Source organism: Diabrotica undecimpunctata, chromosome 2 (assembly GCF_040954645.1).
Source record: "Diabrotica undecimpunctata isolate CICGRU chromosome 2, icDiaUnde3, whole genome shotgun sequence".
Taxonomy (NCBI): Eukaryota; Metazoa; Arthropoda; class Insecta; order Coleoptera; family Chrysomelidae; genus Diabrotica; species Diabrotica undecimpunctata.
This window is the reverse complement of record NC_092804.1, coordinates 155,579,776-155,599,156: the sequence shown is the minus strand read 5'-3', so window position 1 is coordinate 155,599,156 and position 19,381 is coordinate 155,579,776. Positions and strand designations below refer to the sequence as shown.

Here is a 19,381-nt window from a genome sequence, read left to right as displayed (position 1 = left end):
AGATAAAGAAAGCTCGGTAAAGTAATTTTGCACAGTTTTTTTAAAGCTGAACCAATTACTTTTAAAGTGAGGGCACTTTTAAAGTTATTCGCATGTACTAAAGCTGAGTTGTAATTAGAAAAGCCCCATCGAATACCTGTTTTGCAATTGTTTTTCACGAAATTTGTTATATCTCTGGTTCTAATAATCGTATCAAAGTTAAACAAACGCCATTCTGTTCATTTTTTTAAAAGAAACAATTTTCATTTTGGTAAAATTAAATACCTCTAATAGTTTAGGAGATACAATCATTTAAACAATTAAATTATTAATAACAAATTATCTGACAAGTTTTCACCCTGGTACCCTCTAAAAATCTAATCTAGACACCAGAAAACATAAAAAAAACGTCAAAGTACCGAGAGGACATAAAAGTGCATACTGAACTCTTTCTGGCTCCTAGAGTAAAAGGTTGAACCTTAGAACATCTATTCATTGCTGTTGAAAGCATCTGATTCCAGCGTGTATTTTAAAATCGTTGCCTGATCACTTTTATTTTTAAAATATAACAAATAAAATAAAACGAGTAAATTTGTATATTTTTAATACTAACCTGATTTTGTGTAGGAGTGGAAATGCCTTCCAGCAAACGGAGGTGATTCATCAGAACTTCTCTTGTAGGATTTGCAAATAATTCCAATACAAATAGCAGCTTTAAAATATTTTCTAAATCTGTAAAAATACAAAAACATTTTTTTATCTCAATTAATTACAATTGGGCTTGCTATATTACAAAATAAATCACATACCGAATTATATGGAAGTTAACCGGTGACGAAGAAAAGATAGAACATTTATATGTGCAACATGGAATATACAAGGATGGAACAAAAAGGCGACGGAAGTGATCAAAGAGTTTAAAGAAAGCAACATCGACATACTAGTAACAACAGAAACCAAAAAGAAAGGAAATGGAACGGAAACAATAGAAGACCATATTCACTGCTGGAGCGGAGTTAATAAAGAATGTAGAGAAAAGGCAGGAGTGGGAATACTAATCAAAAATAAGTGGAAGAACAGGGTTAGAATATGGGAACCAATCAACGAGAGAATAATTAAAATGCATATAGACATATACGGTAAAGAGACAGTGATACTCGGAGTATATGCACCAACAGACGATTCTCCGAGAGTAGAAAAAGAACATTTCACGGAACAACTCCAAAATCAAATAGAGTTAATTAAAAAGAACGTGGAGATAATTATAACAGGAGACCTTAACGGCAGAACCGGAGGGAAAGAAAACGATAAAGTAGTGGGGAGATTTGGAGAGGATGAACAAAACGATAACGGAGAACGTCTGATTGAACTATGTGAACTAAACAACCTAAAAATCACCAACGGATTCTTCAGACATAAAAATATTCATAAATATACATGGACGCAAGAAACACGAAATCGATAATAGACTACATAATAATCAAACAAGATACCACAATAAAGATCAAAGATGTGCGAGTCAAAAGAGGAGCAGAATGTGGAACGGACCATAAACTACTGACAGCAAAAATGGGCATTAATTGGAAACATAACAAGACCCCCTCCACAGAAGAACCGTTGAACACTATAAGAGAAAAACAATACAATATAGAACTACTCCAAGAACAATCAATAAGAGAACTATACCAACAACGTCTAGACCAAAAATTAATAGAATTTGGATACGGCAACATCGAAGAAATATACGAGCATATAAAGGCGAGTATAAAGCAAGCAGCATTCGAAGCCCTTGGGGAAAAAGAACATATAACAAATAAACAGCACTATTATGAAATAAATGAACCAACAAAAAGAATAATTGAAGAAAATAAGCAACTATACAGAAAATGGCTGAATACAAACAACGACGAAGTTTATAAAGAATATAGAGAAAAAGATAGAGAAGTGAAAAAACAAATAACACAGCAAAAGAATGAAGAATGGGAAAGAATCTGCTTAAATATTGAAACATATATAGGAGGTACAAGAACTTCGGAGTCATGGAAAGTACTGAGAGAATTGAAACAAAACTCAAAAGAAAAAATTAAATTGGGAAATATACAGGACAAAGAATGGAAGGACTACTACAAGGAACTATTAACAGAACAAAGACCACAATTCATTGGAAAAGAAAACAGGCGAAGACGAAGCAGATTCCCACAACACGAAATAGAAATAACAGATAGGGAAATAAAAACGGCCATAAAAGCAATCAAAAATAGGAAAGCACCGGGACCTGGAGGCATCTCACCTGAGCTTATAAAATACGGATCAAAAATATTACACCGGATAATACAATGGATATTTCAGAAAGCCATAAATGGAGAACAGCTCCCAAAGGAATGGACGGAGGCATATATGACATCTATATTTAAGAAAGGAGATAGAAAACGATACGAAAACTACAGAGGAATAAGCGTAATATCATCAATAGGAAGATTATATGGGAAGATACTGCGAGAAAAGATAGAGCAAGCGATAAAAGGCAAAATCGGGGAGGATCAGGCAGGCTTCACGGCAGGAAGATCATGCATAGACTACATATACACACTGGAACAACTGTTGAAAAAGAAAAAAGCAAAAAATAGAGATATACACTTGGCATTTGTGGACCTGAGAAAGGCGTATGACTCTGTACCAAGGTCAGAACTATGGGAGGCAATGTACAAATTAGAAATACAGACGGAGCTCATAGAAGCTACAAAAGCTCTGTATAAAGAAAATAAAGTGTCCATTAAAATGGAAACAATAATCATAGGAGACTTCACCACAAAAAAAGGGCTCATGCAGGGTTGTTCCACATCTCCAACCCTATTCAAAATATACTTAGAAAAAGCCTTGACTACATGGAAAAGAAAATGCGAAGGCATGGGAGTACCGGTACGGAACGAATACCTATATACGTTAAGCTTTGCAGACGATCAGGTAGTGATTGCACAAGACCAAGACGACCTAAGCTACATGATGAAGAAACTACAAGAAGAATATACCAAGGCTGGCCTAGATATTAACCTCGCGAAAACAGAGTAGCTATCTACAAGTGAAGAAGACATAGAAGATCTACAGATTGATGACAACGTAACAATCAAAGGAAAGGATAAATTCAAATACCTGGGGTTTATAATCACGAAAAAGGCAACAACAGAGGAAGAAATTACACAAAGATTATGACAAACAAGAACAGCAATCCGACAACTTAACTCAGTATGGTGGGATAGACACCTAAATATGAAGACAAAAACGCAGATTTATAAAACATTAGTGCGAAATATTATGACATATGGGGCTGAAAATTGGATCATAAACAAGAAAAACAGCAGTAAGATAGTAGCAACAGAGATGGAATGCCTGCGAAGATGCTGCAGAGTAACAAGAATGGATAGGAGAAGTAATGACGAAATAAAGCAAAGAACATCAATAGAAACAGACATACTAACATATATAGAACAAAATAGATTAAAGTGGTATGGACATGTAAGAAGAACTAGCGACAGCAGATGGATAAAGAGAATAACCGAATGGAGCCCCATAGGAAGGAGGAAAAGAGGACGACCCCGAAAATCCTGGAGGAACGAAGTAGACGACGCCATGAGTAAGAGAGGCCTAAACGATGGAGAATGGAACAACAGAGAGAGATGGAAACGGTTGAGCGAGGGAAGGCAGTGAATACTGTAGAATCCCTAAATATATATATAACCGGTGGCCATGCCAAACAATGAAAGAGCTAGGAATATCAAATCAGTTGGTAAATTTAACAAAACTAACTCTTGAAAAAGTTGAATTTAGAGTACGAATTCAGGGGGAACTGTCTGAACCTTTTAAAACAAATAACTGGCTGCGCCAGGTTCACAACCACTGGTTCAATATATAATAAATCAGTGCAAATCCTGGCCTAAGCTGATGATATCAATATTGTTGGGAGAACGGAAAACGCTGTACGAGAGGCGTATGTAGCAATAAAAGAATCAGCTATAAAAATGGGTTTAATAATAAACCTCTACAAAACGAAGTATATGAAAATAAGCACGCAACCACAAATACTACGACCACTTGTTATAGAAAACGACGTCAGCGAACCAGTGAACGAATTTGTATACCTGGGAGCGCTTTTAACACTAAAAATAATACTACCTCAGAGATAAACTGCAGAATTCGCACGCCCAACAGATGCTATTTTGGGCTCAACCTCCTCCTTAAATTCACAATTATATGGAGTAATACAAAAATAAAACTGTATAAAACAATAATACTACAACAAAACAATAGTCCTAACATAATATTTGGCAGTAATAGGAACATTACTGTAAATAATTGGTTTTTTTCTCATCAGCTAGTGAAAGAGTTACAGTCCAGAGGCCCCACCTATGTCGGAACCATAAGAAAATCGAAAAGGGAAATACCAGAAATCAGAATTTAAGGCAAAGAAACCAAAACTAGTTAGTTCTGCATTATATATAGTGTCGTGCTACGGACGATGGGAGTAACATACCTGAAATAATATTATTTTATAGTTCAACAAAAGGAGGCGTTGATGCACTAGCTGAGAAATGCACCATTTACAGGTCATCAAGCAGAACTCAACGTTGTTGAAGGGCTATTTTTTATCAAATATTAGACATGCGTTGTGTTAAAGCATTTATCATGTCTAATTGTTTTAAATATAATAAAAATACATTCCGAATCCAATTTATGAAGGCACTAGCGATAAGCCTGACAAAACCTTTTATGAGGAAACGATTTGAAAATCTTAGAATTCGATTAGATATAAGAAACTCGATAAGAAGAATACTTGCACTCGAAAGACCAGTAAAATTTCCATCCGAAGAAAAATTAGAGATTCGAAAATATTGTTATTTATGCGCATTTTAACTTTAAAGAAAGACATTTTACTTATGGTATGATTATAAAAATAATATATGTTTATCATGTAGTAAGAAAATGTGCACAAAATGTGCCTCAAAATAATCGTAACGAAAATAAATGTTAATTAAAATTAGTGTGGTTCACCTGTTGTCAGAATTTTTTTACTGAATAAATTTATTTATTTTTTTGCATAAAAAGATATTGAACACAATTTAAAGACAGAAACGAAACACAAAATATAAATATTTTAACTTCGCCCATACGAATAACAACGAAAGAAGTGGAAGATGTATGTAGATCTCTAAAAAATAACAAAGCACCGGGTCCAGGTAACATCCCTGCAGAGTTAATTAAACACGGTACAACCAAACTATATACAAGTTTAGCCAAACTGTTCTAAACCTGCATTCATGGAATGACAACCCCAGAGGAGTGGAAGACATCATTCATATCCACTATAAACAAAAAAGGCAGAAGAGATGAATGTGACAATTCCAGAGGTATTGCCGTGACAAACTCGATCAGTAGAATATACGGAAAAGTAATTAAAAACAGAATAGAAAGCGAATATAAAGACTTAGAGGCTGAGGAACAGGCAGGATTTAGGGCAGGTAGATCTACTGTTGATCATTTGTTTTGCATTACACAAATGATTGAAAACAAAATAGCCATTAATCAAGAAGTACATTTATTGTTTGTAGACCTACGAAAGGCTTATGATAGTGTACCACATTATAAATTATGGGAAGTGTTAGAGAAAACAAACATAAGCATGAATTTAAAAAATGCGATAAAGGAACTGTACGCTAATGCTAACTCAAAGGTAAAGGTTGGAAATAATCTGTCAAGTGGATTCCAAATGAATAAAGGCTTTAAGCAGGGCTGCTGTCTCTCCCTGACATTATCTATTTATCTAGAACAAGCTTTAAAACTGTGGAAGCCCAAATGTAGAAATATGGGAATGCCGATTAACAACAATAGAATATACACTATGTCATTTGTAGACCCAACTAGTGATAGCATAAGATTATGAAGATATTGAGTACATGACTCGAAAATTAATCGAGAAGTATAAAAAATGTGGACTTGAAATTAATATCCAAAAAACCGAGTGTATGTGTATCGGCGGGAAACAACAGCACCTCACATTGAAAGATGGAGAAGTTATCAAACATTGCAGCACATATAAATATTTAGGTATGATTATCACAAAAGAAGGCAACGTAGAAGACATAGTTGAGGGAAAAAACAACCAAGCAAGGAAAGCAATTTTCCTTCTTAATAGTATCCTTTGGGATCAATCAATCTCTAATAATAACAAGCACAAGTTATATAACACAATCATTAAAAGTATAATTACCTACAGTTGTGAAGTATGGCAAATAAAGGAAAGATACGAGAGAAAACTTGAGGCAACGGAAATGGATTTCTGGAGACGTTCAGCTGGAAAATATAGACTAGAAAGAGTAACGAACAACAGAATAAGAGAAATTATGAAAGTAAAACATACAATAGTAGACGATATTGGTACCCAACAACTCAGATGGTACGGTCATGTACAGAGAATGTCTGAAGAACGTCTCCCAAAACAAGTCTTAATGTGGATCCATCACGGTAGAAAAAAAAAGAGGAAGATCCCGCCTTAGTTGGAGAGAAGGCATCAATAGAGAAATGAAAGACAGAGACATAGAAGAAGACTTATGGATGAACCGAGAGGAGTGGCAACTGGGTATAGGAAGGTTTTTGCATAAAAATTAATGATTAGTATTTCCTTAAACTTCATATAATATATATTCTTCGAAAAAAACACTTTTTTTTTAATTGTTAAAATTGTGGAGACTTGTTATAATAAGAACAAATTTCATTACTATTGTAAAATAAAGATATTTTAATAACTTTTTTTACATATTACTTATATACCTATAAACGAATAAAGTTCATCCATTTGTAACTTATTTCAAGGAATTTTTTTAAATACCTAACCCTTTTTTTATTATTTTTTAAAAAAGAGTCTGTGGGACTCCACATCACACTCAATGTGACTTAAATTGAACCTCACCGGTTACGGGTTTATCTGTTCTACCTATTTATTGTGTTAAATACCACCTCTATAACTCATACACATTAGAGAACAACCATAATATTGATATGCCTTTGTAGTTGTCAGGAAGCATGTAATTTAGAAAGAATTTTAATAAAATTTCTTACCTTGCATTCATCCAGTAATAAATCAGCGGATTCACCATCGCATTGGACATAGCAAACCAATAAAATGCCAAGTAGACGTGTTGGGTATATTTATTGAATAAAATTTTCGTATCAAAATATACGTAAATGAAATAAATGTGATATGGTAACCAGCAGATGCCAAAGATCATTACCACCGAAATGAACATTTTGACTACCTACAAATAAACAAATAATTTAGAATATATTTGATTTGTATATAATATATAATATATATAATATGTAACATTCTTTATATAAATTTATGTCTACAAATTTATTAAAAAAACAAATACAAACAACAAATTTTAATATCATTTTATTAAAAAACTGTTTATTTTAATAAAGTTTTCTAGATGATAATAAATCAAGTTAAATCTAGAGACAATAACAGGATAATAAAATCTCACATTATAGTTCAGTGTACCAAGTTCAAAATGAGATATATCCTACGATTTCTTTGTAGACCAATTAAGCTGCTAGTTTAACAGTTGAAATGTGTAGTGTGAGATATTACAAAAAGTCTCATCTAGGAATTCATAAATTTTTTAGATAAACAATCAAAAGATAAACAATCAAAACGTCCGTCCCATTATTTAGTAAATTACAATTCTGGCTGGACTGACTGAAGTTACCAGCTGAAGTCCATTTGAAGAGATCTACCCCCCGGACGCTGGTACTAACGTGAGGCATGGTTATATGTTCCCTGAAGTTAAATCTAATAAAATATTAAACATCATTCATTTTTAACAACAAAATGTACATTTTTTGGTAACTTTAATTTTTGTAAAGGGTTTTACCCTAATATTTTGGTGGCTCAGGCATGTTAACCTGCTTTTAACCTGATAATGGAATTATTATTCCGAAAACGTTTGTGTTTTTTTTTATGTAGTCCTTCTAAGGGCTTTTTAAATATACCTACATACAAAGATTTAAACCTCTTTTTTAATTTAATAATGTTTATAAATAATATTTATTTATTATAATTATATTTTCAATTAATAAATGCAAAAATAACAATAAAAAGCGACATAAGAAAAGATTTGTAAATCGCGTAGGAATTAGCTGCTTTTTTGTGGATATTTTGGAATGAAAATAGGATTAATGTTATTATTTTAACGTTATAACTCAGTTTAGAAAAAGCAAGAGCAAATTTAGTCCAGTAGTACCTACCCTAGATATGTCATTTTTTTTCTAGAGCTCTAGAGCTCTTCTTTCCGAGTCTAACCGTTTCCTGTTGCTAGCCTTTGATTGAGCTCTTATGGCTGCAGGACCATCTTCATCAGCAGTCACATGCACACTTGTAGCATTCTGACGTTCTTGTGCTTCATCTCTGCTGCCCCAGTCTAGATGGTAAGAGTTTTAATTGCAGCCGATAATGAGTTCTACCTTCTGAATGAGACAATTGTCGACCAGATCTTCCATCTCCTTTGTTGGTGGTAGGGTGGCTGCATCTGAGGGTAAGTAGACCGATGCTACTATCAACTCTCTATTTTTTTCCTTTCCCCATGGGCATTTTACTTCAACTGCAGTTACGTCTGAGGTTTAAAACTGCGCCATGGGGAAGGCTTTAATTTTACTGGTAGACGACTTCAAAATGATATTGCCAATATTGCCGAGTTGCGTTCCTGGGATGACTTTATTGTAAGATAGTTCCTTCGGTTACATTAAATCAAATTTAACTTAAGAATATCGGTGAGAAAAAATCATAGCATGTGTTTCGTCTTTAAAAAGAAAATTACATGTCATAATGACGGTAAAGTTCTCCTGTTAATGATTCCATAGTAAATCATGAGGAAAAAACCAGGAAAAAAAACTTCATAATCCTATCCCGACATGGTAAGTATTTGGTCTTACATTTAGTTTACTCCCAATATACAAAAAATTCTGATTTTATATGTATGTTATTTTCGCTTTCCTTTCAATTTAAACCGAATGTATCTCTTAATTTTTGTAAAAAAGATTAATGTTTTTGACATATTTTATCTTTTTTATTTATCTACCGTTTATATAAAAATTGAAAATTAGAATTTAGATCTATACTTAAAAGCTAATAAAATGTTTAAATTACATTATTATTAGAATGTAAATCAATAAACCAAAAAAACCGTATAAATATAAAAAGGTTAAGATCATGGTTACGAAATAATTTTTTGACAACCTGTAAGGGTCTAAGTGAACGATCTTGTAAGTAAAATATGAAATAAAGAAATGATTTTGTAAGTGATATGTTATTATATTGTTTTAGTAGTTTAATCTAATTCATCGATTTTAATATCAGTTCGTTATTTATCTCGAAACATTAAGGATTTTATTAAACTTTATTAAATTTTAATATTACAAAGTATTTTAAGATTTTAAATTATTTTATAAAATATATGAAGTTAAAGACTATTAAATGATGTTAGAATTTTTAATTTATTTAGAATAAAAATCCAACAACTCAACGGTATTTCCTTTTTGTAATAGTGGCAATTTAGAATATAACGATTTTTATCTAAAAGGAATAAATGAGAAGTTCTACGTAATTGCCAATGTCGCTAGTCGTCAGTGCCTTCGATGTAATAGGATCTGACCATTTTCTCCTTTATACAACCAGGACTCTAATTGAATTGAGAAAAGCTCCGAAATAGGGGCGTTAATTGAGCAATTAATTTAAATTCTCAATGCAGTTAATTAATTGTGAGTTTGAAGTATGCAAATAATTTGTGCCTCTGTTACACAATGTAAATTATTCTGTCAGTCGCATTTGCTCTGCGAATATGATCCTTTTTACTAAACAATTAAGGTTTTGTGTGAGAGTATTTTACTAAAAAGTGATTCCTATCTAGCTTCTGAGGGAGTTCATTTCTGAGGGTTTTAATGAGCTTCACGTTTTGTTATTAGTCAGGTAAATACGGGAATTCCTGGCAGAAATTCACATAGAATACAGAAAACTCATTTTCCTTTTTATTGATCCCTCGGAAACAAAACTAAGGGTTTCGAATAATATATATATATATATATATATATATATATATATATATATATATATATATATATATATATATACATATTTTAAAAAGTAATATTCAGTTTAGAACTAGATTTTATGATGCCATTGTAATCAATGTTTCAGCAGGTAACCCTTGCCTTTGTCAAGATTTTAAAATGTACAAGATTAAGAACAAAAAGGTATTGTAAAGTATATAAAAAAATTAAAACGTAAAATCAGACACTGACATTATTTAATTCTTCTTCTTCTCATTGCGCCGTCTCCTTTCGAAGGTTGGCGATCCAAATGGCAATTGTAGTTTTGGAAACTGCTGCGCGAAAGATCTCTGCGGATGAACGGTCGAACCATCTCCTCAGGTCTTTCAGCCACGAGTTCTGGCGTCTTCCTACTGATCTTTTGCCCTGTACTTTTCCTTCCAGTATAACTTAAAGTAATTCATATCTTTCGCCTCTCAACACATGACCCAAGTATTGCATTTTCCTCTCTTTGATTATTTAATTGACCGAGGTAAAAATTGATATCTGTTCATCATTCATGTATCATTGATGTTTTCAAAAAAGAAAGTGGAGATATGTTATAACTTTAAGAGTTTTTTATGGTGTTATATTTATTATTATTTAAATCATATTGAAATATATTTTACTTAGATTCTGTGATTCTGTAATTCTGTGAAAATATATTTCTATTGATTTGTATAACTCACTTTTGTTTTTGTTCAGCTCGGTTTTTCAAATTTTAATGTTTTCGTTGAAGTCAAATTTATGCTGTTTCTCATTCTTATGCTTTGTGAATGTAGTGATGCTGTTCTTATCATATTTGTGAGAACGAATTCTGAATTGAAGCAGTTGACTGGTTTACCCAATATATGAGATTGAGAAGAAAGCATAAATTTAACATAAAAGAAAACGAGAAGACTTATGAAAAAAAAAGAAAAGGTATATTTACGAATCAATAGAAATAAAAAGAAACACTAACGCAATCAATGACGAAAAAGATACACAGAATCCAAATAAGATATATTTTAATCTGATTTAAATAATAATAAATATAACACTATAAAAAACTCTAAAAGTTATAACATATCTCCACTTTACATTTTTCGAAAACACCAATGATACGCCCATGTAAAATATATTAATGACAGTAAACCATAAGACATCAGATAACAATTTTTACCTGTGTCAATTCATTTATGTCAGTGTCTCGCTATACGTTTTGGTAAGTTATTTCTTTATATTTCACAATAACTTTTTGTGCTCAAACTTGTATCGTGTATTTTAGAATCTTGACAAAGGCAAGGGTTACCTGCCGTTGTCAAGATTTGTAAATCTAGTTTAAAATTAGATATTATTTACTAAACCTAAACCCAAAAAATACTAATTTTATATTAAATATAGTATAAAAGAAGAAGGGCCAGGTCGAAGATGAACGTCATTTTCTAAAAACCTAAAAAAAGGTTTAACAAATCCTCTGCATATCTTTTCTAAGCTTCCGTCAACAAAATTAGTAAAGCCAATTTGATAGCCAACTCACGATGATCAAGCAGGGCTTATGAATAAGAAAAAAAAGATTTTATGTGTATTTTCTATACAAACTAGTTTCCATGTTTCACATCATCCTAGCGCCTCGCGATGGCAATATTTTTGTTAATAAGAAGGTCTTTCGTACTGGATAATATCCTTTAAAGTTTACTCCAGTTCTATATTGCGGCTAATAGTGAAATGTAAATACAACAAAGTTTACAGAACATATTTGGGTTTTGGAATGTGTAAGGTTTTAAACACCAATAGCTCGAAACTCTCAGTTACTTCAAACAAAACAAAACACTGTAATAACAGTCGGTGTTATAGTTTTTGTTAAAATATCCTTTAATTCTAGAACAGCGAGTTAAATTAGTCTGAACATTTGTTAGATTTGAAATCAATCAAATATACCTGGGACTTGTTAAATAAAAGATTAACGGTTGTGTTAAATTGCGGCTCTGTAAAATACTAAATAAGTTAGGGCTGCTCCGATTGAAATTTTAAAGATATAGTAATTAAGTAAATTAGTTTTATTTTTTGTTCTAAAAATCAAAGTCAAATATAAGTAGGCGAATAACATCTTACTTTAAAACTTTAGCAGTGAATATGTTTTTAATTTTGTCCACAGCTTAAAACATCTGTTATAATTACTATTTAATGATTACGACAATTTTTCACCACCTCCAGTATTGTGATAAATTAAATCGCAATGAACAGCTAACATTAAATTAAATGCATTTGACAGCAAAAGTTCTTTATTAAATCTTTATAAAATATTGTAATTTTATGAAATAACAATCAATCTTAGCTTCTGAGCCTATGCTGCAAATAAACCGAATTACGATCCAACCCAGCCAGTTATGAATATATAAGTGGAAAAGTTTTCAACAAACGTCTAAAAAATGAACGTGCCGAGAACGGGATCAGGACCTTCTCACGTAAATCTGCTGGGCAATTTTTCTCCAACAATCTGAACAAAAGTCAAATAAATTTTGCATAAGGTCTAACCGTCAACTAAGCCATAGCGTAGAGGGAAATAAGCTCACCAATCACTGTTAAATAGTTCAGTGAAAGTTTTTGCCTCAGAAGGTTTGAAAAAACTTTATTCGAATGCAGCTTCATATTTTTTAATTTATAGGAGTAGTGAATACAGCTAAAAATTGGTGTAATTTAAATATTAAATAAAGAGCCGCATAAATTCGATGGGAATTTATTTTATAAAAACTACAAGTAGGTAGAATGAGGTTTACTAAACAGGCTGGTTAATTGAACTGGGATGGTATGGCTCTAATTCTCTTTGTTACAGAGAATCAAAGCCATGCACTTGTAGTTGAAAGCCGAATCTAACAACCACTAATTGTGGCTAATTACGATTTCTATAGAACCTACAGAGAATTGTTAGCGAAATCAACAAGGTTTTTAATGGATGCAAGTAATTTTTCGCTCTGTGGAAATTATTATTTTTAAGCAGATTAAAATATAATTTAGCTTTATTATAGATAAATACAAGATTAATATATAATGTTGTATTTAACATAGTTTTTGAGGTAAGTATGAGACATTTATTCCAGTCTAAGTTATTATATCTGGCGATATTCTTAGAATTTATATTATTTATCATTTTTATTACCTACTGGGGTTAATTGAACAACCTCCGTGTGAGGTTAGATAAACACATATATGTCCAGTTAACCTACCATAAGGCAATACGTGCATAAACAATATTTTGCTTTTTCGATTGGTTTATGGGTCACCTGCAATACTGCATTTAATTGTAAATCGTTTATGTGCGTGTCCACATATAAATGTATTGGTTCCAGGTCAACGATAAACAAATGTGCCTAGCAAAAATGGTTAATACGGACCTTGTCTTAATATTTACTGGGTTCTATTTATTATTTTAAAGAAGTACTACAAAATTGTCATTCAGTAGGAAACGTAGCTATACAGTTTGGTCTTCCGTCAACATAGACAACATGATTGAGAGGTCGGTTAGTTTATCTCGGAGGCAATTTGGTTTTTGTAAAGGGAAAAACACGATTGATCTAATCGTGAGTGTACTCGAAGCATTGGGCAACAGAGGAAATGAACATCGCTGAGCGGCCCTGCTGTTGTTCGATGTTAGGAATGCATTCGATAAGCTGCAGTGGAACGAGGTAATGAAGGCAATGGAGGAGAGATACCTGATGAATGTGGTGGCAGAGTATCTGTCCGAAAGAAGGATTATGGTAGAAAAGGGCACGATCGTGAATGTGACGGCCGGGGTCCCCCAGGGATCTGTCTTGGGCCCGATGCTATGGAACCTGGCATATGACGGTGTTATGAACTGTGAAAAGGGGAAAACACAAACCTTACTATGGCCGAGAGAAGACGAAAGGGAAAGGTCAATTGAAAGATGACAAGAAGAATGGAACAACACGGAGGATGTGGCACAGTGGACGAAAATGCTGATCCCGAACATAAGAGATTGGGTGGACTGTGGCCACAGGCAACTGGATTATTTCCTGACTCAGGTGCCCACAGGACACGGGTGTTTTAGAGCCTACCTCCCTAGGTCTTCCGAGAATTACACTAAATCCTTATGTAAACAAGTACAGCGATTATGATTTGGGAATGGCTAATATTCGCCAAAGTAATAAGCACCTCATGGTATTTTCCAAAGTCGAAGAACTGCTTCTTAAAAAATATTTACAAGAAACTTGCAACATTCATTATGGATTTTCAGCCAAACAAAGTCTAATAAGGTCATAGGTTGGCATATTAATTTGCTGTAGCTAACAACAAAAGTACAAAGGAGAGTTGTGTTCGGAATGGAATGAAAGAAAGGATGATATCATGCTTTACGGAGCCCCTACTGGAAGCAAAGGTGGCACAACACTATCTGGGTGGATGAGAAGTGAAGTATTTTTTCTTGTTTTGCAACATTTTGTTTAACATGAAAGACCGTCAAAGGAATACCCGAAACTAATTATTATCATCAAATAATAAAAGTCACTTAAGTATAACGGCAATAGTTTTTGCGAAGAAAAATGGAATAATCCTTTTAACGTTACCTCCTCACTGCAGTCACAAGTTGCAGCCGTTATATGTGGCTGCGTTTGCTTCGTTTAAAAAAAGTCTATGATACTGCTTGTATGCGGTGAATGGTAAATAATGCAGGAAAAATTATCATTATGTTGCAAATCTAGCAGGAGAAGCTTTTCTTCAAGCTTTTTTACCAAAACATATATGCAGTGGATTTCGAGCTACTGGCATAGAACCGTTAAATAACCAAACATTTTCTGATGATGACTATTTGAACAACAGAGAACGGAAAACATCCTACGTTCAACGGGGGTCAAAGCTACATCATAAAAAAACTCTCAAACATTACATACTTAAGTATCTCCAATTAATGAAAAAAAAAAAAAAATGTTTGTCTGTATCAAATTCAAGGACATCAAGTGGATCCAGACACAAAATCTCAACAGTCACAGTAGGGATTAACATTAAATAGGCCACTTTATCAAGCCTCAATGTCAATAATTATAATCCCCAAACAGATTCGCCCTTACACAACGGACAGACATGTCAAAGTAAATTTAAAAAAAAAAGAAGCTATAGATAAAGTCACGTTGAGATGGCAGTGTACGGATATAGGATAACAGCGTTGCCAATTCTACTGCCATTGTAAGTTTTGCTACTTTTGTAAAATAAGCAGGGCCAAACTCACGGTAAACTAAGATATGTTTAGGTAAGCTAAAGTTGTTAATAGAAAATTCGTGAATGAAATAAATGGTAATAATTCCTAAAATGCTTTTATACATAATACCGCAGTTAATAGGGAAAAAAATATGAAAAATATTCTACAGGTTTTTTAATGTTCTAAACGGTAGATAAGGGATAACTGATGATAATTCCTTGAAGAATTACAGCCAATTTTGCTTTGTTTATTTTTTAAAGAAAGATGAAGTTTGGAAAAAATCATTTTTTTGCCTATTTTGTTCCTCGTGCATTTTAGGGAAAAATGTTTCAAATAAATGTTGCAGATCTTAAACAGTTTTTTAATTTTTTAGTTTGTAAATTAAAATACATAAACAAATGACTGAGATAATTGCAAAAAACCCCTAATTGAGGCCCCTAGAACACAAGGGTGTAAGTGCAGTTGCTTATCACTTAGCAACTGATATCTAACAACAGGAACGTACTTTTGGCTTCAAACTTTCTACATTAACAACAATAACACCATCAAAAATTACATGTCATTGAAAACATGCTGAAAACTGAAAAAGTGCTACCTAGGTTTTTAAATTTATATCGAACTTTGAACAAAGATTTTTCAAAACTTTGTTTTTGGCACTTACACCCCTTGTGTTCTAGGGGCCTCAATTGTGCACTAATTTATTAAATGTTCATAACTTTATTTTTTGCATAATGACGTCTAATATAACTACTTGAAATTATGTCGATTAATGAGTTATTTAAGTGTGCTACATTTCAACCAGATCAACTAAATATTTTATTACCTTTACTGAGAAAAGAATACCCCCGAAAAACAATTTTCAATCATCTTCATTTTCATAATCTAGTTCATCTTCAGAGTCATCGTTTAATGAAATTCTAATAGGTTCAATGTCATCTTGAATGTTGTCTACTGTCCAAAAATTATTCTTCAATTTTATAACATGGTTGACGTAATTTTTCCAATGTCCATTGTTCTGTACTTTATCATAACCTTCATAAATCAATGTTTTAACGTCGTTTTGTTTGAAACTTGAATTCTTAGAGGACACGTACCGTTTCACTTCACTCCACACCATTTCTATTGGGTTCAGTTCACAGTGATAAGGCGGAAGTCTTAAGATATGTACATCTACGCGGCATTGTTCGTCACTGTGATTCCTGTATTTTTCACCAATACAATCAATTTTGTATTTGTCATAAATATTTTTAAATACATTAGCAGTTTCCAGAAGTTCATTTTTTAAGTAATCTTCTTCAAAATAAATGTCCTTTTCATAGAGCCACTCTTTAATTTGACGTTTCACCCAATATTGTTTGGGAAAATTTAATTTCCTAGAGTGATAAGATGCATTGTCCAAGATAATGACATTCTTTTTATTTTTTGGGAGATTCGGTATTAACATCTCTTCAAACCATTTTTCAAATAGATCTCCGTCCATCTCTTCATGGTAATCTTCAGCACCTTTTTTGGCAAGAAAAGTGATGTCAGCACCTTCAACAAATCCGTCTTTGTTTCCTGCATGGACTAAAACAAATCTTGGTCCTTTTCCGGTCGGAGTTTTTAAACCTGTGGTAAGTCCATTTACGAAAGCCTGTCGGCTATTTTTTATTGTTGTATCTTGCCATACTTGCCCATTGGTTATTCCAGTATTAACCCATGATTCGTCCATATAAATGATATTGGCTCCTTCGTTCCTCAGTTTCTTTATTTCCCGGAGATAGTGACGCCTCCAAGCGACTATTTTTTGTTTTTCTATTAATATTGAATTTCTACCTTGTTTGCCATATATAAAACCCATGTCGTGCAATAGTCTTCTCAACGTACTCTTGGAAAAATTCGGAAGATGCTTCATTTGCTTAATTTTTTCTAGTACTACGTCAAGGGTTGGAGGAATATTGTCCATAAAAAAACCGTGCACTACTTGTCTTATTCTAGACCGAGTTGCTTCATCATATCTATTCTCACGACTATTCAAATAACCGGTTCTTTTTTTTCTTATAGGAGTTACGAGTGGACCATTTTTACTTTCACTTCTATATCGGAATATCGTTCGCTGAGAGACTCCAGTCATAGCAGAAACTTCCCGCACTATTGTTGATACACTTTTATCATTATTACTGTTTGATAAATAGTTAAAAACATTTAACACTATTTTTTTGCAATCACTATTTAACAAATTACCGTTTTTGAATTTTATTACACTCGCGGCCATTTTGACACTGACACGACACAAACGTCTGATATCAACTGAAAATTCTTTTAATGACTCTCAAGTATTTACCTGAATTTATAATTGCTGGCATTAGACAATAATTTTGAATTTATAAATAGGTATATTTTTTTAATTTTAAATTATTTTTTAATGTCTGTAACTGTAAATGCAGGTAGAGAAAGTGTGTCATTAAAAGGACATTAAGATCAAAAACGGATTATACAAATAATTATTTCATTTCCACGAATTGTAAACAATTTTGAACAGAAGATATAATTCCGAAAAGACCAGATTTCCGAAATATAACTTTCTATTTTTAAAATACCAACAGAAAAATTATATAATTAAAAAAATGTAGTATTTTTCCGTTTCACATTCATAAATATTTCCGAAATTATAATTCTTTTATAGGAGCCGGCCCATAACGTACGATTGTAGGTACGATTAAAAACTGACAACAATGTAGTTATTTCTGGCATATAGAAAGTACAGGCCTATCTCTGGAACGCTGCCATCTGAATGTGAATTTATCTATAGTATTCGAGGAGAAATGGTTAAAAAATAAAAATAAATCAAACTGAGAAACAGGCTGTAAAAAACATATATTTAGGAAGAGCACACCTAACGAGAGTGTCAGTTACCAAGAAAGTTTCGATGCACCAGAAGACTTTGAAGATGTAGAAACCAATCCACCCAAAGTTTCAAAAGGGAATTATGCTATTGCAAAAGTTTATGGTAAGACTAATGCATCCCACATGTAAATTTTGTCTAATATTAAAACGCTTGACGAAGGTTGTAAATAAATTTTTAGTACTGCTGTTCTTTCTACTACTATGAGAAAACAAAAATAAATTCCCATTTTTTCTGATAAAATCCGTTTATACGGAATAATGAATCGTTAAAACTGGAGATATTGGAGTAAAGTATATTTTCATGATAAAATCAAAGGTAATTTTGGAAAATGTCACTAAACTTCTAAAAATCATACGAACAAGCTGAATTTTGCTGAGAATTTTAATATTGGGACTCCAAACAAGTCACAATAAAGTTTACCACCCATATCCTCGGTGTACACCGTAGAAAAAAATGTTTCAAGCAAAAAATATAGCTAGGTAATTTTGAACAAAATGTTAGGTACAAGTAAACTCAATTTTAAATAAAATTTGTATCAACTCGACGGTAAAAACTCGACATCTTTTGATCAGAGTGTCATATCGACAAAATTCAAATTGCGTTTTAAGGGCGAAGTAAAGCTTTTATATGCATTTTTTGTTATTTGCTGCAAATAAAAACAGTTATTATAAAGGTGTTAAATAAATCAACGTTGCGCGATTTTTGGTATTTTTGACGATGCTCATGAGATCAATAAAATTTATCACTTTCATTGGCCATTCAAATCTATTGCATGAAATGCTATAGGCATTTCACACCTACTGTAGTTTGATTTTTAAATAACTGGTATTATTTGTGAACACTACGTTAAAAAAAAAATGAAATAGATGTATATTATATCTCGTATTGCCTCCTTATTAATAGGTAAATGGATTGGCGATATTTGTGACGCAGCAATATTTTGGTTTCAACAGAGGATTGGTAAATTTATATTAAATTGTGATGTTACATATTTCTTCGCTCTTATTTACAAGAGGTAACTTATGGATTATTTAAATGAATAAGTAATTACGTGTTAACACCTTAAATTATGAATAACTATATTAAAAAACACAAAGAGTCCAGCAAAGTTTCATGGCACAGAAAATACAGAAAAATTAATGACCCGGACAGTTTCTTAGATTTTCCGGTTTTTCTTTTTTTACAGT

The 19,381-nt window shown here is 32.5% G+C and overlaps 1 protein-coding gene across 1 annotated transcript in view; it reads right to left on the bottom strand.

Moving 5' to 3' along the window:
• LOC140435099 (tachykinin-like peptides receptor 86C) overlaps window positions 1-19,381 on the bottom strand; it is a 951,389-nt gene that overhangs the window by 27,800 nt on the left and 904,208 nt on the right. The window contains exons 9-10 of the mRNA XM_072523804.1: window positions 7,090-7,286; window positions 593-711 (exon numbers count right to left, since the gene is read on the bottom strand). Of these exons, the coding sequence (XP_072379905.1) occupies window positions 593-711; window positions 7,090-7,286 (316 nt within the window). The remainder of the gene's footprint in view (window positions 1-592; window positions 712-7,089; window positions 7,287-19,381) is intronic.